We start from the raw sequence: 24378 nt of genomic DNA, 5'->3' as shown, positions 1-24378 counted from the left end.
AGATATTTAAAGTGGTTCTTTATTTTACTGATTCTACATTATACTGAGTATATATCGAGAGGTTCTATTGGATTTTCTTATACCTACTGCAGTTTATGAGTAGTCTTTCTGGTTTTAGATACAAGCCTTAAAATGTAGCTAATAATTATTTCGACTGATTTATTCTGTAGATAGAAGCAGTTTATTTAGTCTGATTTTACGATGGAAAACTCTACAGTCTCTTTTGCCTCAAATTCTCCTGCTGATATTATCAGCCTCCTTCCTAGTAGAATTCTTTTGGTACAACTGAGAAGTAGGCTGGGTGTTATGGATCGTTCTTGCATCCTGCTTGTCACTGAGACACTGCAGTATGTGAGGAGCTGTGTAACTCATCTGGAAAGCCATTGACTTGTGCAAAACGAGATATCTCTCATTCTTTAATAATGACCTATTCATGTGGCTTTGCTATTTATGGTGTGACAGCTGTAAAGAACCAGAACATCCTCAAAGAGGGGTGCTGTGATTGAGTATCCCCAAAGAAATGTTGTTTTTATTCTAAAAGTGGTGCCTTTCTTGATGGTCATTAAATATGTTCAGGCTGAGGTTGTGGCTCAGTGGTAGAGCACTTGCCTAATATGTTTGAGGCACTGGGTTTAATCCTCAGCACCACATTTAAAAAAAAAAAATGTAAAGAAAATGCAGGTATTGTGTCCATCTGGAACTAAAAAATATTTAAAAAAAAAAAAGGAGGAAGAAGCTTTTCTATCTCTTTGAAAACAGTAACCACTGTTTTTCAAAGCCTGGAATCATCATGGCAGTTTCTTTGGGGCATATGTCATTTCAGAATTAAGAGTCAAAATTTTCTTCTGGAATGTTTCTTTTGAAATAAATACTGTATCTTTGATTGCTGTCCCTGCCCCATGTGGTTGTTAGCTGGTCTTAGGTACCTTTTGTACACTGTGTTATGACTTACAGTACTGTATCTGGGCCAGACTGTCCCCCAAACAGGGAAGGGGCAGTGCCATGTTTTCTGGCCCAGAAGACTCACTTCCTCAGCCATCTTGCTTTTCTTCTGGATGTGTTTGTCTTGGTGATTTCTGGTCAGCCTTTTCTTTGTCTTCCACTCCTAATCTTCTCTTTCTTTTCTTGTCTTCATCCAAACCTGCATCCTCACTCCTGAGATTTGTTCTGCTTAAATCTGTGACTGTCTCCTCTTTTCTGGAGGGAAATCTTCCCCAGAGAGATTCTGATGGATACCACATTTGAAACTATCAAGTTAAAGGAATAACCTCTTCCCCAAAATACGTTCTCTTAGAGACTTTTGGTTCAGATGGTGCTATAGTTTGGATCTTCAGTGCTCCCCTCAAAAGTGAGCATATTAAAGGCTTGTTCTCCAGGGTGACACTATTGAGAGGTAGTGAAATTTTTAAAGAGATGGAGCTAAGTGGGAGGTCTTTTGGCCATTGAGGGTGTACCCTTGAAGAGAATGTGGGACTTTGGTCCCTTCTGTTTCTTTGTCTCATTCATGTCCTAGCCATGGTGTGAGTGGTTTTGCTACACCACACAATTTTGTTATGATGTGCTGCCTGGGCACAGACTAGAAAGCAGTCGGAGTAAAACTTTCCAAACTCTGAGCCAAAATAAACCTTTTCTGTTTATAAATTGATTATTTCAGGTATATATTATAGTGATAGAAAGCTAGGTCTATATATAGATGGTAATCTCAGCACATAAACTTAAGTCACCTTGCAAACTACCATTGAGCACAACCAAAGAAATAATGGAAAATCAAGAAAGAGATGTGATCCAGAAATTAGGAAGAGCCTTGTGCCTATGGTAGAGCCATAAAGGACTTCTGCATGTTGCAGAGAAGACTGAATTAAAGGACATGCTAACCAACTTGTGATCATGAGGAATTATCAGCTTCTTTAACATGTACCTGTTCATAGCTACAGTGGCACCTTCCTGTCCTGCTTCCTTTGTCACCTCACATGGTTATTGGATATTCCTGCCACCTCGTCATCATGGTCCTTCAAGTATTCTCTGTTTTGTATATTCTTTCCTTTGTCCTATCTGTAAAGTACTGACATTTTCACATACTCTTGACACGGTACATGCTGCCCATTTATCTCTTCTTTCCTTTCAGGTTCAGCTGTGGCCTCTAGGCAGGTGCCTACAGAGCTTTTTGACTCTCCTGTTTCCTAATCTCTCTCCTGAGCTCTCCTTTTTGTGCATTCTGCCTTGATGTCCCATGTTCCTCAGAAGCAGCACATTTTCTAAAGACTAGCCAACTCCACCACCTTTTTCCTTAATTTCCTTCTTTCCATTAATGTTGTAATTCCTCTCAATGTCATCTAAGTGCAACACTTTACCTTTCATTCCTTTTCATTGTTGCTGTCTCTCACAGGTACCAGGTCCTAGTGGTTCCTCATTCAAAATATTCCTTATAACTCTTCAGTTCCCCTCTAACTATCTTTTTTCATTGTGAATTAATGGTACAGGCTTATAGATTGGTTCTCTATGAAACTTTCTGCTTCTGTAAGTCACTGTGCACATTGCTGCCAGGTACTTACTGTTCACTGTCTTGCAGTAGACTGTCAGGGACTTCTCTACTGGCTACCAATGGGGTACAAACTCCTCCACTGGGTATTCTGCAGTCTGGCAGCCACCAATCTCCTCATCTCTCCACCAGTAAATACTACACTATGGCTTGCACACTGGTAGCCCTAAAAATGTAGCAGAGAACTACACAGACAGGGCACCTGCCTTCATGGAGTTTGTATTCCCATGAAGAGCCAGAGTGTGATTAGTACTGTAAAAGAAATAACAGAGTGGTACGAGTAAGGGTATAACAGGTCATGTCTGTTTTAGATGAGATGATCCAGGAAGTTCTCCCTAAAAAAGAAATGCAGTTGATCAACAAATACATGAAAAAGTGTTCAACATCTCTAGCAATTAGAGAAATGCAAATCAAAACTACTCTAAGATTTCATTTCATTCCTCTCAGAATGACAATCATTAAGAATACAGGCAATAATAAATGTTGGTGAGGAGTGGTGAAAAAAGATACACTCTTACATTGCTGGTGGGACTGCAAATAGGTACAACCACTGTGGAAAGCAGTATGGAGATTCTTCAGAAAACTGGGAATGGAACCACCATTTGACCCAGCTATCCCACTCCTTAGTTTATACCCAAGGTACTTAAAATCAGCATACTATAGTGATGCAGCCACATCAATGTTTGTAGTAGCTCAATTCACCATGGCTATGGAACCAACCTAGGTGTCCCTCAATAGATGAATGGATAAAGAAAATGTGGTATATATATTCAGTGGAATATTACTCAGCTTTAAAGAAGAGTGTAATTGTGGCATTTTCCAGTAAATGGTTGGAGTTGGAGAATATCATGCTAAGTGAAATAAGCCAGTCCCACAAAACCAAAGGCTGAATATTTTCTCTAGTATGCAGATGCTAATTCACAATAAGGCAGGGGGCACTAGGGAAGAATAGGGTTACCTTAGATTAGGTAGAGGGAAGTGATGGAAGGGGTGGGGAGGGGATGTGGGGATAGGAAAGGTAGTAGAATGAAATATACATTATTACTGTATGTATGTATGTGACTGCATGACCAATATGATTCTGCAACATGTACACTCAGAAAAATGAGAAATTATATCCTATCTATGTATATCAAAGTACATGAATGCATTCTACTGTCATGTATAACTAAAATTTTTAAAAATATTTTTTTAAAAAGAAGTAATGTCTTAGATGAGATCTGAAGGTTAGGAAGGAGCCAGCCATAGAAAGAGAGGGAAAAAATTATAAGGATCCTGAGGCCAAAAAGGGATTTACATGCCAAGAACAGAAGGTGGCCCTCAAGATTGGAGAAGAGTGAGTGAGCTAAAGAGAGAGATGTGAAAGAGTTTGACAGGGGAAAGAGTTTGCATTTTATTCCAGGTACTGTATTGAGAGATTTTCGAAGCAGTGAAATGATATGAAAACAGTACTCTGGAACCCAGGGGCACTTAACCACTAAGCCACATCTCCAGCCCGTTTGTTTTATTTTGAAACAGGGACTCAGTAACTTGCTCAGAGCCTCATTAAGTTGTTGAGGCTGGCTTTGAACTCATGATCTTCCTGCCTCAGCCTCCTGAGCTGCTGGGATTACAGGTGTGCACCACCATGCCCTGTGGGAAGAGGCTCTTATAGTAATAGTTTGGACTTCATCAGAGTTCCTCAGTCTCAGCTTTACTAACAGGAAATTCTGTTTGGATACTTGCCCTGTGCTCTGCAGGATGTTTTCTTGCATCTCCAGCTTCTACCCATAAGAAGACAGTAGCACCTGCCCCTCCCATTTGTGACAATCAAAAATGTTTCCAGATATTGTCACATGTCCCCTGGGGAGCACAGCCACCCTGGTTGAGAACTACTGGACTCTAGATGGTGGCAGCAGTGATGGATTTGAAATGTTTTATAGACGCAGAACTGACAGTATCTTTAAATGAATGGAATATGGAGAGTGAGAAAGGAAAAAATAAAAAATTCTGACTAGATTTTTGATTTGCACATCTAGGCAGATAGTGTCACACATACTTTAGGCTCTTGACATTAGTCTTCCTTGCTTTTGTGCTTGTTCTTAATATTATTCATCCACTTGTTAAATAGCTCACCCTACCACTCTCTCCTTTCTCTGAAGGAAGGTCCAACTTCAGTGCCATCTTGACGTGTTTCCAGGTTAGCTCACCAGTGGTGAGCCAAGTTCCAGTGAATTCCTACTGCCCCATTTTAGTACCCCTCTTAGATACTTCCTGGCCCAAGAAAGAAACACCAGGGTCTACCAAAAGGAGTAGCCGTGATGGATGATTGAATTATGTAGCTTTGCTTTTATACCCTGCTCTTCTTTAGATTCCTGTTAGTGGCTTATAGGATTAACTTTTCTTTTTCTTCATCGTATGATCACAGGACCATCATCTGTTATAGGCAAGTCCTTACTAGGTTTATCTGAAGTTGGTCACAGAATTAGGATTCTTACTATTTGTTACCATGTGTCATAGTTATTATGTATGTCATGGTTGTTAATGTCTGTCTGTCATCTCCCAAGAACAAGAGGGAAAGGGAAACTATATCCTGGATGGTACTTCTGTCTAGTAGCATAGTTATACTGATCATGAATTTGGTATTGAGTGAACGTTTTTTGAATAAATAAGTGAATGATTAAATCTGGTTTATTTTTTACTCTGGAGTATAATGGGATTAAAAAGAAGTAATATTTTTCTATAATGTGTTTTTTTTTTTTTAGTTATATGGACACAATGCCTTTATTTATTTTTATGTGGTGCTGAGGATCAAACCCAGTACCTCACACGTGCTAGACAAGCGCTCTACCACTGAGCTATAGCCCCAGCCCCTCTATTATGTGTTTGTAATCAGAAAAATGTGGATTTTTTTTTTAAATGAAAGATTAGCCTGCAGGTAGCATTATTAGTGTAATCGGTTGGTTGATATGGAAGATGGCTTGTTGTCTGACTTTTACTTCTAATGCTACATCTTCTCTGTTTCTGCCTTGCAGCTCTAGTTGTAAGCACCACTTCAGCTGGTTTTGCATTGGCTCCAGGACCTTTTGACTGGCCCTGCTTCCTTCTCACTTCTCTTGGAACAGGTCTTTCATCCTGTGCTGCCAACTCCATTAATCAGGTCAGTTTCTTACCTTTCATCTAGATTATGTATGGTATTCTCCCTTTTTCCTGGATAGTAGTAGTATCACATTTTTAAAAATCTTCCCAAATCCTATACATCAGTGGAAATGCCCTGTGAACTTGTAATACTGGATATGTATTATGAAATCTCTGTGTTACATAACTATTTAGTGTTTTCTTTTGAGGTAAAGATTTTCAAATAGGTTCAGGTTAGAGAGCGGTAGAGTACATGCTTGAAATTACCAGAATTTAGAACTTATAACTTTCTATTCTTGGTGGTGTCTTTATCTAGTTCAGCTACATTTCTCCTGAGCTCATCATTATGTGCTGTTCTTTCTTAGTTTGATTTTATTGCATTTTAAACTGCCACCATACAAAATAGAATGTCTTCCCTATCTTGTGTGTGTGTGTATGCACACACACACGCACGTGTTTGTAGGTAGGTAGGTACTGGGGATTTAACTCAGAGGCTTTCTGCATTGTGCTGCATTCCCAGCCCTTTTTATTTTTTATTTTGAGACAGGGTCTTGCTAAATTACCCAGGCTGTCCTCAAACTTGCAGTCCTGCCTCAGCCTCCCAAGTTGTTGGGATTACAGGTGTGCATCACCATTGCGGGGCTCAGAATTTATTTTAAAGGAAAATATCCAGCTTAAAAAAAATAGTAATTCAGTACTATTAACTTGGTATAAGGAATCAAATTATATAAAAAGCTAATTAGTATATTATTTTTAATGGATTCTCCTCTCCCATTATTTTAAACATTTAGATACTTCCAAAATAGTTTTCCCCCACTTGTCACTGTGATGTGCCCTAACACTGTGGGTTTTTCAAAGATACTGGAGTGAAAAAGCTTTGGCTAAAACATAAGGAAAATTGTCTTCATCACCAGAACACCCAAGTGAAGTTGGCATAGTTTTTAAAATAGGAATTAAAGTTACCAGAAGGGAAATAGCTTAGTTGAATGGATATGTGAGTAGCTAGTTTGCAAAATAAGGGAATTTAATTTGATAGTGCCCAAAATGATTGTGTTTCTATAGTGTATTATCAGTTACTTGGAGAAGAATCAATTTATTTTAAATGAGAGTTTCTTGTTATTTTTATTGTCAAACAGTCTTCTATTCTTCTAGTGAGGTTCAAATGGACCTACCACTTATGATTCTTTCAATAAACTGGATTTATTTTGGATCTAGTCTTCAATTTTTATTTTTATTATTGCCTGTATTTGGGTATAGATCTAAGTTAGGAGAATAAGCTAGGGGCACATTTCTAGTTTCCAGCCTCCTTTTTATAAATTTAGGAGCTGCATTCATCCTTGAGATACTAATTCCTATCTCTTGTTTATATTGTACAGATTCAAACAAGATTTTTAAAATAAAAGTATGGGGACTCAGGGATAATCAAAAATATTCAAACGCTTCAACTGGTTGATAAAACCAAAATATTATAAAAAATAAGAATAAGTTTGTGCTACTCTTCCCTACCATACCCCTTACTGTCTCCAAAAAAAGGCAGCTCAATAATTTTTCATGAAAAAAACAAACAAACTGTCAGTTATAAACAGAAATTTCCAATCTGTAAAGGAAAAATGAAATGATTTACATTTAGGCAGAAATTCACAAGAACTGAGTATAAGCCAAGGTTTTATACATTTTAAAAGGATTATGTGCTTCAATGGCTGCTTGATTTCATAGTTTATAGAAGCATATTTGTGATGGGGGTGAGTTGGGTTCTGTAAATTTTAAAACTGCTAAGGAAAGCCGCAGACTACATGATGGGATTCTTTCTGGTACCAACAAATTGCAGTGTCTGCCTCTGCTATTAATATTTCCTTAGTTAGGTTTTCCAAGCTCTGCATCCCACTTACACAGCTCTCCTGGTCTCCCTTTGGAACACTTTATCCCATTCTTCCACGTGTCACTCATCCCTCACAGGCCTTGTCAATGTCATGAGCAATGCTGGATCTTAATCAGTATTCATTTCACAAATGAATTTCTTCATCTTATGGCCTCCATATTGCTTCTTCCCACTTGTCTTAGGCTCTAATTTTGGAAGCACAATACTTAAAAATTTTTAATTATCCGTAGCATAGTAGAATTCATTGTTATTATTAAGGTATTAATCAGCTTTCCAAATTATTATATACTCTTCAGTAATGCGTTGGAAATATTTTAATTCCAGTGTTATTAGGCAGTCTCATAAATATGAAATAAAGGAACATAAGGCCATTTTCATTAGCACTTTTAAATAGCATTCGTAGAACAAAGAGCACAGGCAACATGGAATTAACAGTGCTTTTGAATAGCAGTTAGGTAAAGACATAGTTTTTAGCATAAAAGAAGAGTTAGTGTTTTTTCTTAGCTGTGTTTACATTAAAGAACGCATATATATGGTTGATCTTTTGTAAAAGTCCTTCAGCTTCTAAAAGAATTCTATGGGTAAAAAAAATTTCTTTCTGTCCATGTTTATAAAATGTTTCAAAGAACATTTTTTTATATATATTCATTTTTTATGTGCTTCATTTGAGCTGTTATTCATTTAATACTGTTTCTTCTTTGTATCCAACTTCTGTGATCTCTCTGTGAAAGTAGAAAAAAAATAAAGCTTTGAAAAGCAATTCTTACATTTGTTTTTAAGGAGAGAAAAATGAGATTCAGCTTCTGATTTATGAAGTAGTGACTAGTGCATAAAGAGATATGTATAAGAAACCACTAACACTGAAATGTAAAAATAAATTACATACATGTTTTGTAATATATATACATGCTTCGTTCAAAGCCAAAGTGTGGCTTTAAAGGGGGTATGCCTTCAAAGGATGAAAGCAATCCATAAAATGTTTTTAATTTAGCAACTGAAAGATAAAATGTTATGGGTAGCTTTGACTGTTCAAATCTTGAGAAACAAGTACAAAGTAAATAGAATACATTCAAGTAGAATTAAGACTTCTAAAAATTATCAAACTATTAAAGAATTATGTTGAGTATTTGGCATAGTAGTGTAATAAGCTGTGTAATTGAGATTATCTTACCTATGTTACTTGTACTAGTGAAACACAAGTAAAATGATGTATTTATCTGAAGTTTTGCCTTTCACACATAACAGCCGATTTACTACAGTTCGAAAATAGTAAATGGAAAATTCCAGAAATATATAATTAAATTAAGAAACTTTGATTGTAGCATATTGTTACGACTGTTTTATTATTGCTTATTGTTGTTAATCTTCTGTTGTGCCTAATTTATAAATTAGGCTTTATCACAGATGTATATTTATAGGAAAAACTATAGTATATGGATAGTATACGTAAGATTGGGTACTGAGTTTTTAGGTATCCATTGGGGGTCTTGGAACATATCCCCTGTAGATACGGGCAGACAACTGTACATGTTTTTTAAGCAGGGATTATGTCAACAAATGTATACGTCAGTAAATATGTTTCTGCAGTATGAATTTTAATGGGCATGTGAAATTCTGTTTTATGGTTATGCTTCAGATTTCTCAACTAATTTTCTATTGTTGTTATCTCTTTTATTCTGTAAATAACACTGCACATTTCTAATTAGTTTTAAAGGACAAATTACTGGAAGTGAAATTCCTGGGAGGAAGGCTACCAGCCAAAGAACATATGAAACTGGTTTAACTTTGGAATGTATGATCTTAACAAGATAATTAATTTCTTACATTCACACAGTGCTGTAGAGTTTATAGACTATGTTTATATAAATCATTCTTTAAACATGACAACCCTGTGAAGTAGGTGACATTATTTCCATTTCTCTTTTTAAAACAATGTCTTTTTGGCCATTGAATTATTTTTTTAACAGGCAACATTTTAAACATTTATTATACAAATGATGTTTTCATTGCAAATCAGTAAGAATATATAGATAAGCAAAAAATAACAGTTACATTTTTATTTTACTTTTCCCCTATGCCAGGTAGTGTTTTGTTGTAGGGTAACAGAGAACAAGCAAAATAGATGCTATCCAAATAGATGTGTTTTCCAACCTTAACACTCTGAGTAGTTTAGATTGGATGGCTCTTTGTGGTGGGAGACTGTCCTGTGCATTGTGGGGTGTTTCCCAGCATCCCCAGCTTCTGTCTATTGGTAGTAGTAACATCCCTTCCCCAGTTGTGACACTGCAAATGTCTTTAGAAATTGTCAGATATCCCATGGGGACACAAGTCACCCCCAGTTAAGAACCACTGCTTTAATAATTTCTACTTTTTATTTCATTCTGAGATCTTTACCCAGGATCCTGGCTATAGTTTCTCCTTGTGTAACTACTCATTGATAGCTGGGGTGGTCATGTGTCATACTTTATACCTTTGTTCTTGGTATAATTATTAAGAATGCCCCTTTTACTCAGGTGCCTTAGTGTGGGCGAGGAATTATGGTCTTACTGTTCATAGCTTATTTATGACTTCATTCTATCAGTATAAATGAGATGTGGTAGAAATATCTTCATATCAAAAGGTGTTTCCTTGAGTTCTGCCTTTTCGGTTCAGTGTGCCCATTGGAGGAGCAGAGATTTCCTGACTATAGCCAAGGTCACTTGGCTTGCCTAATCTTTACCTTGTTTGTAGTTACACCTATACTCTGTTGTCATGCCTAATTGTAGTGTGTTTTACACACGCACACACACACAAATGACCTTAAAGAATATTTTACATCAATAATTACTCTACTTTAGCACATTGTTGTAGAATTTTGATGGCTTTTGATTTTTTTTTTTTCTCTATCTTGTATAATATTCCTGGCAGTTTGTCTTCTCACAAGGATGGTTGTCACTAATTCCTAAGGCAGCTGATTGGTGGGCAGCCTGATGATTAGAACTTTATTCATCATATTAAGCCACAATACCTTTGTTTTGTTTATTTATTTTTATGTGGTGCTGAGGATCAAACCCAGGGCCTCACACATGTGAGGCAAGCACTCTACCACTGAGCCACAACCCCAGCCCCTTCCAATGCATTATTTTCTAGCTATGATTAATAGATGCTTGTGGTTTCACAATATAATTATTCATTTGTATCTTTTCTCTAGAGAACTCGTAATTTCCTTGAAACCAGTGATTATGACTGTAACATATGTATGTATCCATCATCTCTGCTCACAGTATAGCACTTGTAGATTGACATTCTAAAGGAATATGTATAAAGGAGAGGGAAGGGGAAGTAAAAAGAAATGTTAATAACAACAATAATCTCAGCTAATACTTATTTAGCACTTGCTATACACCAAATAATGTTTTAAGAATTTTATATACATTAGATCATTTGTTTGAGCCTAGGCTCATGGGATTTCAAAAAATGGCTCTTTTGAAAGATCAAATAAATGATGAACGAATTCATAATTTAGTCTTAGCTCTAAGAAGAGCCATTGATGTTCTCTGAGACTTTTAGAGAAAATTACAAGAAAGGCATACAATGTAGTAGAGTTTCAGATCTGAGAGGCAGGTTATAATTAGAAAGCTAAACTTTTGATAAGAGTATGTTATCTTTGGGATCTAGTGTATCCATAAATGTTGAAGAATTTTTATGAAAGGAAATGAAAGAGATCAAGAGGTGCGAATAAAATGGGGTCAAGAAGAGACATGTTTTTTTGTTTGATACTGACAATACTTGAGAAACTTTCATGGTTGAAATAAGGTAAAAAGGAAGGGCTTTGGATAAAGAGCTCTGAATTATAGGGTAGTTAGGGCAAAAGAAAATCCACAGCCTTTTAAACCCTGACAGGAGAAACAGGTAAAGATTTTTCTGTTTTCCTGGTGAATATGAGATTAATATCTAATGCCTCTTTCCTCATTTTCCCTTTCTCTGATGTTTCTTTTGTTTTGACTATTCAATCTGCCTAGAGCAATAGGAATTGACTTTCATCTTCCATGTTGAACAAATGTAGTTATTAAATTTGGTGTTGTATTCTAGAAGAATAAGACTTACATTAGAGAATACCAGTGATGTGATTTATTGAACACCAGACATGTAAGAAAAATCAATATGTGAAATATATTTTTCTTTTGAATGTTGCGATTTGTTTGACTTTGATGTTTTAACTGATAGGCAACTTGCATTCATTCACCGGCTTCTGAAGTTCTTAACTCGTGGCTCATTCAGATGATTCAAATTAGCTACTACACTATACCAGGTTTGCCTAGAGTCTTTTAGTATCATTTGGGAAAGAGTCTCCAACTAAATGTGGTTTTTATATAAAAGAAAAATGATGACATTACTGAACAATGTAAAAAAATGTATTTTAAATGTAGATTCTTTTTTCCTGAATTTATATAACTCCAAATAGTTTCCAAATTACATTTGATTCCACTCTCCTAAATGATCTATCTAAATGGAGTGAGTTAGGCATTTACTGATAAGCAAAATAACTCCAGGTAAAGTTTTGCCAACAAAGGCAGAGATGATGATAATTTGAACATAATGTTTGTAAACAGTTTTTCTTAATAATTTTTATGTCATGGTTAAGGGGCCACTGTTTGCTTTATAATGATTCTTTTTTAATATTTATTTTTTAGTTATAGGTAGACACAATATCTTTATTTTAATTTTTATGTGGTACTGAGGATCAAACAGTACCTGAGCCACAACCCCAGCCTATATGATTCTTTATAATGATTGGCATTATTCCAGTGTTTAGAAGAGTAAAATGAAGCTCAGTGATGTCATTGATCACATATATGAAAATCTTCAAACTGAGACTAGAATCTGTGAACCCAGTTTTTTTGCCCTCTTAATTGAAATGTCCTAGTTCAATCATCACCTTGGAATCAAACTGTTCCCCATAATGAGTCCCTTCCACTAAATGAACTGCTTCTATATCCTTGCTACTGTGCAGACATGGTCATATCTCTGTCTCTAATGAGTTCAGGAAGATTTAAATGTCCTAATCGAACTAAATGTTCTGTTAATGTCATTTCATATTTTGGAATATGGATTTCCAATTTGGGCTTGATACTACAAAATGTGCATGTATGTAATAATGTCTATTGTATTTTTAATAGAAAAGTTTGCTCTGTTTTTGGCCCATGTCTTCCACACTTACAGAATTTGATTATCTCCCATTTAACCCAAGTTAGGGTCTTAATAGAAGAGAAAAATGTGTTTATTTTTTTCAGTGTATTTTCCTCAGTTTTAGGTTATACAGGTTTGAATATTTCTTATCTGAAGTACTTGGAACTGGAATTTTTTTGAGATTTTAGAATATTTGCATGTACATAATAACATCTTGGGGATGGGACCCAAATCTAAACAAGAAATTTCATTTATATTTTATATGCATCTTATACACATAGCTTGAAAGTAACTTTATACAATTTTTTAGTGCATCTGTGCTCTGACTGTGACCTATCCCATGCGGTCAGGTGTGGAATTTTCCACTTGTGGCAACATGTTGCAACTTAAAAAATTCTGGATTTTGGAGCATTTTAAATTTTGGATTACAGATTTCCAATTTGGGCTTACAAACAACAATATGTGCATGTATAAATATATGTATGTGTTTATTCAAAGTAGATAACATATTTATGTGAATTCTTCATATTTCAGTATGTGGTGATAACTTGTGACCAGCAGCCATTATTGATTTTTGCAGTGTTTATAAGCATTATGGAATTGTATGTCTAACTGGGGTAAATCAGAAGACATTGCTGGTTCAAGTTGATAAATCAAAAAGGTAGATATTTAGTTGATACACAATGGAAATAATACCAATATGGATTTGGGAAGCTAGGATTCCTGGCTTGTGTCTCTGGGGTAATGTGTTGTGATAAAATCTGATTTGGGTGGCTTGGAAATTTGCTTCCTTTCTAGATTTCTCTCCTTTGCCTCCATCTAGTAGAGGTCAAGCTGAGTTTCTTTCCAAATTATCTTCCCCCCCACCCCCAGTCTTCAGTTGTGATTTGCCTTTCCTGATTTCTGAATCCCATTAGCTTGTTGTTTCTCTGCTCTGAACCACATACTCCCTTTTCTTTTTTCTGGGTTAGATTGACTCTTGGTTGACTGATTATACTGATGGAGAAAAGGACTGCATGGCTAATCCCTGGGAGGCTGCATAGTTCCTTTCCTTATCCCATACTCACTATCCTTGCCTTAGTGACAGTCTGTTTTTAAGATTTCATCATGAACATTCTTGAGGCTTCCATCTATATTTATACTTTATAAAATTGGAGCTATTGGATGATTCTGAATTCCGTGCAGGATCCCAGATATTGAAAGGAATTGGGGTGTGAGAGATTGGAGGGGACAGACAGTGTGGCAGATGTCATTTGTGCATCTTTAACCCTCATTAACTTTTGAGAATTCTTTGTCTGTTCCTCTAACTAGTTATGAAGCTCAGACTGGCTTTAGGCAAGCTTTTAGACATTTAAAATTTGTGTGTGATTAAGTAAATCCTAAAATTCACATTTTCATGACTACTCAGTCCTGTCTTATTGATTTGCTAAGAAGTTTTAGAAAATATTGTTTGTCAAGAAGGGGAAATTACTTACCTGTGTGATTAATCTTAAGGAAAATTTCACTCTGGCATTTCCTTCAGATCCTATGCCAGATTTCTCCCGGAAGCAGTGATCACAGGGGGAACAAAGAAATTCTAAAGGATTTGAATGATGGAATGTAGAGATAGGATGGAACAAAAAAGAAATTTTGGTAGTTAATAAGATTTATGTATCCTTATACCTTAAAATATACTGTGTATATTTTATACACAGTATAAATATGTATCCTTATACCTTAAAATAAGTATATGTATCCTTATACCTTAAAATATACCTTAAAATACTAATAGACAGATTTAGCTTTTATTCAACTGGAGTTTCTTAAATGCTAAAAGAATATGTATCTACTAGCTTATAAGAAAGAAAGCTACCACTGAAATAAAAATCTAATGGAATATCCTAACATTTTTATTATTGTAAATCTGAATAAAATTATGGTTCTTCTGTTATTGCTTTGGACAAAAATATAGATGATAATTTAGAAAATGCCATTGTGTACATTATTGTCCACTAGGTGAAATAAATAAGGATTAAACAGTGCTGTACATAATTTCCTTAAATAGCTAGCTGAAGATAGTTCGGATAAAGATCCTTCCCCTAGTGTTATTGATGTCTTCTATTAATTTAAATAATAAAGATTGAACATAACTTCTGACTTTAAGAATATAAATGTATCTCAAGATTAGAGTCTCAGTATAAAAGTTTTCAGGAATTTGTAAATAAGAACATCAGTAAAGGACTTCACTGGATTCCCTCCATGATTTTTACTTATTTTTAAGTGAATGACTGACCAAATGGCTAAATAGATCAAATACACAGAAAGATGATATCTGTGTTAGTCTTAAACACAGAGTTGTGGACAGTCCCCTAATCCCAAGCCTAATATGTTTTCCCAAAGGAGGAAAAATAGAAATTTCTTTTTATAACAGATAGATGGTCAACTATCTCAAGTACCTCTGGCATAAGTCAAGTCAGATTACATTAGAAATGACCCCTTTTATAAGTATTTAGTGAACATTCAGCCATTAGGACTGTATTTTAATGCCTTTGAAAGGCAGGTGAATGTTACTGAACTAGTTTCTACTTGCACAGAATTTTGTTTATTCTGCTTAGCTCAAGTTAAAACCATTGAGGTGGGGAAAGGCTGTTAACCCTCCTGGCATTCACCTGCCTATTGGAAAGCAATTCTGATTTGCCGAGGACCAGAACGCAGAATGTCCTTAAATAGTAGAAAGTATAAATGTGCTTTGTGGCTGTTTTCTTGAAAACTATTTTCTAAGAGAATTCTTGTACATTTATTTGTTCCTTTGCTACGGATAAAGATAATTGCTCCTTTCTAATCAGTTCATATGCCAATAGAGGAAGACCAAGCAAAGTGTAGGGAGTTGTCATTTCCACCTGTCGGAGGTCAAGAGAAGTGACCAGACTATCAAAAGGTTGGATGGGGGGTTACTAGGAAGGTGAATTTGGCCTGAAACTTTCCAGGCAGAGGGAATATTGTAAGTGAAGACCCAGAAATGTGAACTTGTATTTGTACACAGGAAGACCTGTTGGAGTTGCAGACATTTCAATGCAGCAGAAGCAGAGGTACAAGGTGGGCAGGGTACCAGGAGAGACTTGGATAAGGAAGTAGCAAGGGCAGGTCACGAAGGGCTTCCTCGGCTTCATTAAGCAGCTAGACTCACACTGTAGATGTGAAACAACCATTGGTAGATTTTTTGTAAGGTTGTAAGGCAGATACTGACTTTCTCTTACTCTTAAGATTAAGAGCCTTACTTAAAACCTACCAGTGGTTGCTTAATATGTACAAGAGAAGTCTGGTTGCTTTAAAAAAAAAAAAAAAAATATATATATATATATATATATATAGAGAGAGAGAGAGAGAGAGAGAGAGAGAGAGAGAGAGAGAGAGAGAGCCCTTTACGATCTACCCCTCCTTCTTCCTTAACCAAATCACTTGTGGTATCCTCCTTATTATAGTAAAATATTCTGACTTTGACCTACAAATTCAGCATGGCCTGTTTCTTCTCAAGCCTCATCTCTTTCCAATGCCTGTGTCTGAACTAAAGGGACTATCTTAATTGCAGCTAAAGTTTGTCCATTTAAAAGACATTTCCTAAGCTCCCACTATGTTCCAGGCATGGTGTTGGGTGTGGAGATACAGACAGGTCACTGCAGTCTTTGTAGCTCGTAGCAGAAGAGTGATACGTGGACCGAGAATATATTAACAAAGAAATATCAAGCAGGGACTGGCATGGTGATGAAAATTAAGTCGGATAATGTAATAGCATCAGGTCCTTGGAGAAGGCATCCCTGACACCCTGCCCCCAAACCATTCAGCTCGTCCTCTTATGTCATGATAATACAGCATTTCTTCATAATGCTTTTCTAAATCTATAGATGTAACTTTCATTGTTTCACTTTGTAAGTGTTTGGAGGTTGTCTTCTCTATGTGATTATAAGCTCAGCAAGGGTAGGGACCAAATGTGTTTACCTATGTGCCAAGAGAGGTGTGCACATATGAGGGCTTGGAGAACAGGAGATGCTTACCCACCCTCACCGATTTCATCCGAGCCAGACTAGCTGCAAATCTCTACTTGCCATTTATCTATGGCTTTGGACAGTTGACTTAACCTCAATGAACCTGAGATTTCTCATCTATAAACAGATGAGGTGGTTGAAGGAATGAAATTATATACATTTAGTGTTGAAGAGGATCGGGATATGCTACTTTGGCACAAGAATTATTTTGATCTGAGGGCATTTTGTGTTCCTCCAATTCCTTATCAGCCTAAAAGCAGAGCCTCCCAAAAGAACTTAGTTGTCTGAAATTCCTTTCCTTGGAGCAAGTGTAATCTTCTTAGAGAAAGGTGGGTACCACATCCAGATAGACATTAGTAACAAAGGATCATATATCCCATCTATTTTTCTAAGGACTCATTTATCTTTCCTAAACTTTATTTGCTCTTTCTTAAGTGGTTCCCTGTCTTTTCCTATTAAGATGCATATGAGCTTTTAAAGTTCACCACTCTTCTGGGTATTCATTTCTTTCTGCGGTGTACAAAAAAAAAAAAAAAAACTTAAATAAGTGTATATGTTTTTTTCTCCTGTTAATGTATTGATTATCATTTTAATTCACAATCATTTTAATTCATAAGACCCCCAGTCACTGAACCTGATAGTTTAAAGATTCCTACAGCTAAGAAAAGCATGCAGTTATGTTGTCATTACTATTTATTAATAAAAAGTTATTGAATCAGGACAGGAAGTGGGGAACTTTCAACAACAAAGTAGTAAGGTCTTAAGAGCTTGGAGAAGAATTATTAGCAGAAAATTTGAGTAGAAAGGACTTGGCTATTAGTTAATTCTCCTAGTGGGAAAAAAGAAAGAAATATGAAATCATTTTATATCTCCGATGTGTTAAATAGATGGATAGAGTTGAAGGAGGAAATAATAAAAAAGAGCAAGTCTTGGTGAAGAAATAATAACTTGGTTTGGGGTTTTCCTTTTTTGAGGGTTTTATAAGTTTGCTGATTTTGATACATACAGGTGGTGAAGATGAATACAGGCAATTATTGGGTTTTATAGGAGATTTGTTACCAGAGTCATAAAAACTGATACCACACAGGAGGTGGTTGCCATGCCAAGCACATGGGTATGCTTGGGGGATGGAAGAAGGGACAGGGAGTAGAATAGACTTGAAGACCAAAGACAGAACTAAGAGACTCAAATCTGAGGACTGGGTGTGTTCTTGACACTTTTGGTAATTTCTTTGATGAGCAAAACTAAAAAAAAAAAAATAATTGCACAAATAAAATGCAAGTCAGGGTGGAGAAGCTTGAATGAGTCAACTCAGAATAAAATCCAAAGACCCTGCCTCCAGCGCTCTCCATGGTCTTTCAGCCATAGCTACTGCAGTTCTTCTGACACCTTTACCTTCTTTACTCCAGCCATACTGGCTACCCCAACCCAATAAAAACTCTCCTGCTCGAGGACCTGCCTTCTCACACAGACATTCATGCGGTCGTCATTCAAATCTCTGCTGAGATGTCATCTCTGAGATGCAGGGCACATTGACATTCTTTGGACTGCTATCCCTCTCTTCTGATATTTGTTGTTGTTCATTGTCTGTTTCCTCCACTAGAATTGCAGCTCTGTGAGATCAGAGACTTGGTTTTATGCATTATTCTTTCCTTATTGCCTCAAACCCTGTCTGGTTCACAGTAGGAGCTCAACAGATGAATGAGTAGGTAAATAATCAGTGCTGTTTAATGGGAGAAACAAGCTTCAATCACGAAATTGCACAGATAAGTGTAAAACTGCAACTGAGATAAGTAATAAGACATTTCGGGCACGCAGAAGGGGAACCTAACTTCCCCATGAGGAAGAAGTCTGAGATCATTGATGCAGGGTGGAAGCCCAGGAAACCTCTGCTTGGCCTTCGTTTCTCATTGTGCTCTTCCTGTCTATGGCTTCCTGGGGTGAGGAAGAAATTCTTTGGGTTCTGCGGACCTCCCATTTATATTATTTGGTTTGTAGAAGTGCTCTTGCTTTTGTAGGGAATGGTTATAGACAAGTTTTAGAAATTAGATTTTTTTTTTTTTTTTTTTTTTTAAATAAGGGCCCTCTGATCAATGGGAGCAGCTGCTCTGACTGGCCTTGGTAAATACAGGCCCAGTGTTGCTGGAACCTCTGGTTTTTCAATACAAATGACATTTGGATTTTCATATGGAATGTCATGATTTAAAATTTGGAGCAGTTTTTCCAAACACTGCGTACTAAATAAAATCTGTCAGTGAGTTGAATTTGCCATGAGATCCCTGTCCCCCAATTCTAGCCTTTGAAATAAGACATACAATTTTTACATTATCATTTACAAGAAAAAAAAAAAAAAAAAGGAAAACAAGGGGCTGGGGATGTAGCATGTAGCTAGCTCTGGGGTAGAGTACTTGTCTAGCAAGTGGGAAGCCATTGTTTCGATTCACAACAACACAAGAGAAAGGAAGGAAGGAAAAGAAAGGTCTTTCTTCTGAGAAGAGAATTCTTCACAACAAAATTGTGGATTATAGTTTTTTAAATTTATGTTTATGTTGAAAAAAGTGATGCCCCAAAATCTCAGCTTAGATAGAATCAAGCTATGTACACTGAACGTTAGCTCATTAAGCTGTTAGCTTTCTTGAACGTGTAGGTCTTCTTAAGCTATATACCATAGAAGAGCTCATTATTTTTAAATTTAAAAAGAGGGTGAAGGGGGGATATTACTGCTTTAACATTCAAAAGGTGAAGTCAAGGAGGGTCAACTCAAAATTGCTTCAAGGAACACCTGGAAATTGCAAATGTGTTCACAATTATTTCTGTACTTGATGGCGTTATGTTTCAGAAAGTGCCATTAATTGTGATAGAGTAACACAGAGCTCTTTGTGAAATTTAAGTCCATTGAATATCAGCACCTTCAAAGACAATAAAAATTCTAGCCTGCATTTATCTATTCCCATGTGAGAAGTTACTACAATGTATTTTGTATCATTCCTCATGAAATTCTTTGGCTTAATCGTCTCTCATTTATAGTGCGTTGTCTGAGGTCTGTATTCCATTTTGCAGTTGTCAAACAGCTATCAAATTAAAACACCAGATCCTAAAGTTAATTTACATTTTGTGTCATTCCATATCAGTATATTTCTTGACTTGAGTATCTAAAAAGTTATTTCTTAATTATTCTTTCTCTTAGTTATTATATTTTTTCCACAATGACCGCAAGTACATTAAATATGATGTTCTGAATATCTTCATTATTTTCTAACTAGAGTTTTAAAAAATTCACATGAACTTTTAAAAACACCTGAATTAGACGTTTAGCCTGTTATTTCCACTGTACCTTTTTCAAGAAGCAAAAATCAAATAACTTAATGTCATCCTTATTTTCATTATCATTCTTATTTTCCTCTTTAGTTTAACATTGTTTATACAAGCTGAAGTCTCCATAGCAATTGAATATAGAATTCTTAATTGCTTCTAAATGTCAGTATTTGTTAGTATAATAGTAAAAAATTCGGCATTCATTTTTAATAATTCATTGATCAAAGAACTATTCTGGTTATGCTATTGATGTTTTACTATAAAGCATCTCAAGTTGCCAGTGGGTGACATTAACGTTGTAATCCTGTGTAAAAGAAGTCCGTCCCTGAGGTATTTGATGAATACTTTAGATTTAAGTAATTTGGTGAAAGAATGACAGTTGTATGCTTATATAATTCTTAGTTATTAGATAGAAAGTACCTAAAATTGATATCCTTAAATTATGATAATTAGGAATTTCTGTGTAATAGTACAAAAACATTTCCATATTAGTCTATTTACCCTTTTACACTAAGATCGTTTTAATCAATATTTGTTTAGTACTTGCTTTTCATAAACTTATAAGTTAGACTTTGATTTAACCTTTTCTTGTTTTTGACACATTGTCCTTTGTGATTTCTTAGCTCCTTGTATATTTTTTCTGTGACATCATTTATTAAATTGCACTTTCATTAGGTTTTTACATATCTGAATATTCCATTAGCCTATGAGCCCCTCTTTGATTAGAAAGGCATATTTTATTTTAATCCCTAGTACCTGACAAATAGGTTCTTAGTGAATGGTTCTTGAATAAGTGAATGAGAAAGTAGCCAGGAATAAGAACATAAACAGTTAAAAGAGCCTGAACTTTGTGTAACTTTGTCCCTTTGTTGTTCTAACTTCATCAAAGCTGTCATTTCAAAACATAATTACATTTTATGGTGTACAGAGAACAATCCTATTGTTTGTACACATTTTCCTGGAAATTTTAATAGCCAACTTTGAAAGGATTAGCACTGAGATTATAATAAAACAAGTTGAATTAAATTTGGGCAATATCAAGGGATCAGATAAAATCAAGCAAAAGTTAATGGCAATGTGAAAGTTATTATTGTATGAAAGGTTTTTCATACAATAATAAAATTGTGCATTAATCTTTGTCATTCAAAGGTTTTTAAAAATTATTCTTCATTAATTGGAATTCAAGCGATTTGATGGTAGAGTTTTAAGTTATGTGTTCTGTGTGCTTACAGCAAATAGCTTTTAGTGCAAATGTGTTCCAGTGATATGTTTCCTCTTCAGAAACTTCACTACCAGAAGAAAAAAAATACAAGATCCAGAAACCCAGACTTTCTGTATATCCCACTGCCTATCAGCAGCTGCACCTGGATTTCACCAAGATACCAGAAGGGTTACATGTTTAAAACTGAACTTCTAATCTTTCCCTGAAATCTGCTCAGACTTCCATTACAATCGCTGCTCATTTGCTCAGGCCAGAAACTAAGCTGATTGTGTCCACGCACATATTCTAGTTGTGGAAGATGGGAGAAATTGCTAGAGGATGGTTAGATTCTCCAGCCAATTCTTGCAGCCCACCACCTTTGTCTCTGGCTGGGTTGTTGTAATAACCTCCTTAGTGGTGTTGCTATTTCTGCCTTGCATTCTACAGTGTTCCCAGCACAACATCTAAAACAGCAACAACTACAAATGTGAGATCACCTCTTCTAGTTAAAATCACGCAGGGACTTCCCAGGCCCTGTGTGAACATTCTGCCACCCACTCTCAACTCCAGCTTCTGCACAGCCTGGCAGAAAATTGGTTTACATTAAGTTTTGAGAAAAGGAATATGGTCCTGTGCTTTTATATGTATAAATTACAAATACGTATTAAAATTTAATTTTTAATTGCTATGATTGTTCTGTCATGCCTTTTATCTACTTAAATAAAATATTTTATTTTAATGCAAATTAAAACTACACTGAGATTTCACCTCACTCCAATCAGAATGGCAGTTATCAAGAATATCAGTAACAGTAAATGTTTGAGGATGTGAGGAAAAGTGTTCATTCATTCATTGCTGGTGGAACTGCAGATTTGTACAACCACTATGGAGATTCCTCAAAAAACTAGGAATAGTTTGACCCAGTTATACCACTCTTCAGTATAAATCCAAAGGATTTTAAATCAGCATACTGCAATGACACATCCACATCAATGTTTATAGCAGCTCAATTTATAATATCTAAGCTATGAGAACCAATCTAGGTGTCCTTCAACAGATGAATGGATAAGAAAATGTATATATATAAACACACACACACACACACAATGGGATATTATTCAGCCATAAAGAGGAATGAAATGACGGCATTTTCCAGTAAACGGATGGAACTGAAGACTATCGTGCTAAGTGAAATAAGCCAGTCCCAAAAAAACGAAAGCCAGATGTTCTCTCTTATATGTGCATGCTAACAACAAACAAGGGGTCGGGATGGCAAGGAGAAGAAGGTGGCTGTTTTAGATGTTGTGCTGGGAACACAAAAGGAAAGGAAGGGAAGGGAAGGGGGATAGGAATAGGAAAGACAGTGAAATGAACCTGACGTAACTTTCCTATGTTCATGTATGAATATACTACAGTGAATCTTGACATCATGTACATCCACAGGGGGATCCTAATTAGAATAATACATACTCCATGTTTGTATAAATTCTTCAAAATAGACTCTACTGTCATGTATAACTACAAAGAACAAGATATTTTCTTTTAAAATTATATGCAAGAGTTTGTTTTTTTTTTCCTGTATTAAAGACATTACTGCTTTGTTACAAATACTTTTCTGAGCCTGTCCTTTACTGTAATCTGTCTTTATGTTTGTGTTGTTTTAGGATGTATGGGAGCCCTACATTTGTAAATATAAAAGCTGTTTTTTGTAATTGTTTTTCTTGGTAAAGATCACTAGAAAAATCATCTTAAGGGCTGGGGATATAGCTCAGTTGGTAAAGTGTTTGCCTCACATGCACAAGGCCCTGGGTTCAATACCTGGCACCACACACACACCACACACACACACACACACACACACACACAATCATCTTAATTTGTGGACTTAAAATATGAGGTGGTGATATAATTTAATTCAATACTAAATTGTAATTTTTTTATCCGATGATCATTTCTAAAGGCCACACTTATAATAGGCTATATTCTATTTTGGTTTTATTGCTGCTTCACTAGCTTATTCTGTTTGAAGAACTACATCTTTGTAATAGTATATATCTATTGTGTATTTTAATATCTGAGGACTTCAGTCTTTGCGCATTTCTTTTCAAGACTTTTTGTTCTGTTTACTGTTTCAAATAAACTTAAGAATCATTTCTTTTGAAGGTCTTTTAAAGAATAGGATTTTAATGAAAACCCCATTGTATTTTTAAGTTTATTTGGGTGACATATACATCTTTATTCTCTTTGGTCTTCCTAACAAAAAGTATATCTTAGGTTATAAAGCCTTTTACTAACACTTGAGACCTGGAAGATAGCCATATAACACTGGACACTACTAAATAATCAAGTCAGTCTGAGAATGAATTTCTAGTTAAGAAATATTAAAATGCAGGGGAAAAAGCATTGTGTAAGAATCAAAGAAATATGCCTTTTTCCTGTTTGTTCATATTTTATGTTTCTGCATGTAATGTTTTCAAAATTTAGATTTGTACTTTTTTTCAAATGTTTATTGCTAGGTTTTCTTTGTCAACCCTTAGATTGTTAGTTTCTTTAACATAGTTTCAAAGACTGGAGATACAGCTCAATGATAGAGCACTTAACCTGGCTGGTGCAAAGTTCCGAGTTTGATCCCCAGCACTGGGAGAAAAAAATTCCATTTCTTACCCTTTTTAAATTTCTGCCTTTATTCAGCTATTTTTTTTGTTTTGTTTTGTTTTTGTTCTCCAAGAAAGGTTGTTGTCATATCTTCTTTGATGGTATTGAGAGTAAAAAGCAATTGATTTCCAAATTTTGTTTTTCCCAAGTAGGGATTTTTTTTCAGACACTCTACTGCCTCTTTAGCATTGTTTTCCTTTTTTTAATGTTGAGTTTTGACAGTGCCACTGTTGTAATTTCCCTGTTTATTCATCACTGAATTGAAAGAGGTATGGTCAGTCATAATATTTCCTTATATGATGTATCATGTATGTAAGGTCTACTTGGATCTGTAGTGTCTGCAGTTTGGAAGCTACCGCCCTTTTCTCTGTCTCTGATTTCCAACAATTGATATGTATATTTTTCCTGCTGAAGGCTGATGTAGGGTTCCAGTGTTCATTTATTTTGAGGTGACATTTTCTGGATCTACTTCCAATAATTT

General features: G+C 35.6%; 1 protein-coding gene across 1 annotated transcript in view; it reads left to right on the top strand.

Annotated features, from left to right (window-relative positions):
• Cox10 (cytochrome c oxidase assembly factor heme A:farnesyltransferase COX10) overlaps window positions 1–24378 on the top strand; it is a 121575-nt gene that overhangs the window by 25176 nt on the left and 72021 nt on the right. Inside the window, exon 4 of the mRNA XM_027956018.2 lies at window positions 5554–5678. Coding sequence (XP_027811819.2) covers window positions 5554–5678 — 125 coding nt within the window. The remainder of the gene's footprint in view (window positions 1–5553; window positions 5679–24378) is intronic.

This window comes from Marmota flaviventris, chromosome 17, assembly GCF_047511675.1.
Source record: "Marmota flaviventris isolate mMarFla1 chromosome 17, mMarFla1.hap1, whole genome shotgun sequence".
Taxonomy (NCBI): domain Eukaryota; kingdom Metazoa; phylum Chordata; class Mammalia; order Rodentia; family Sciuridae; genus Marmota; species Marmota flaviventris.
This window is presented reverse-complemented; position numbering and strand designations above follow the sequence as displayed.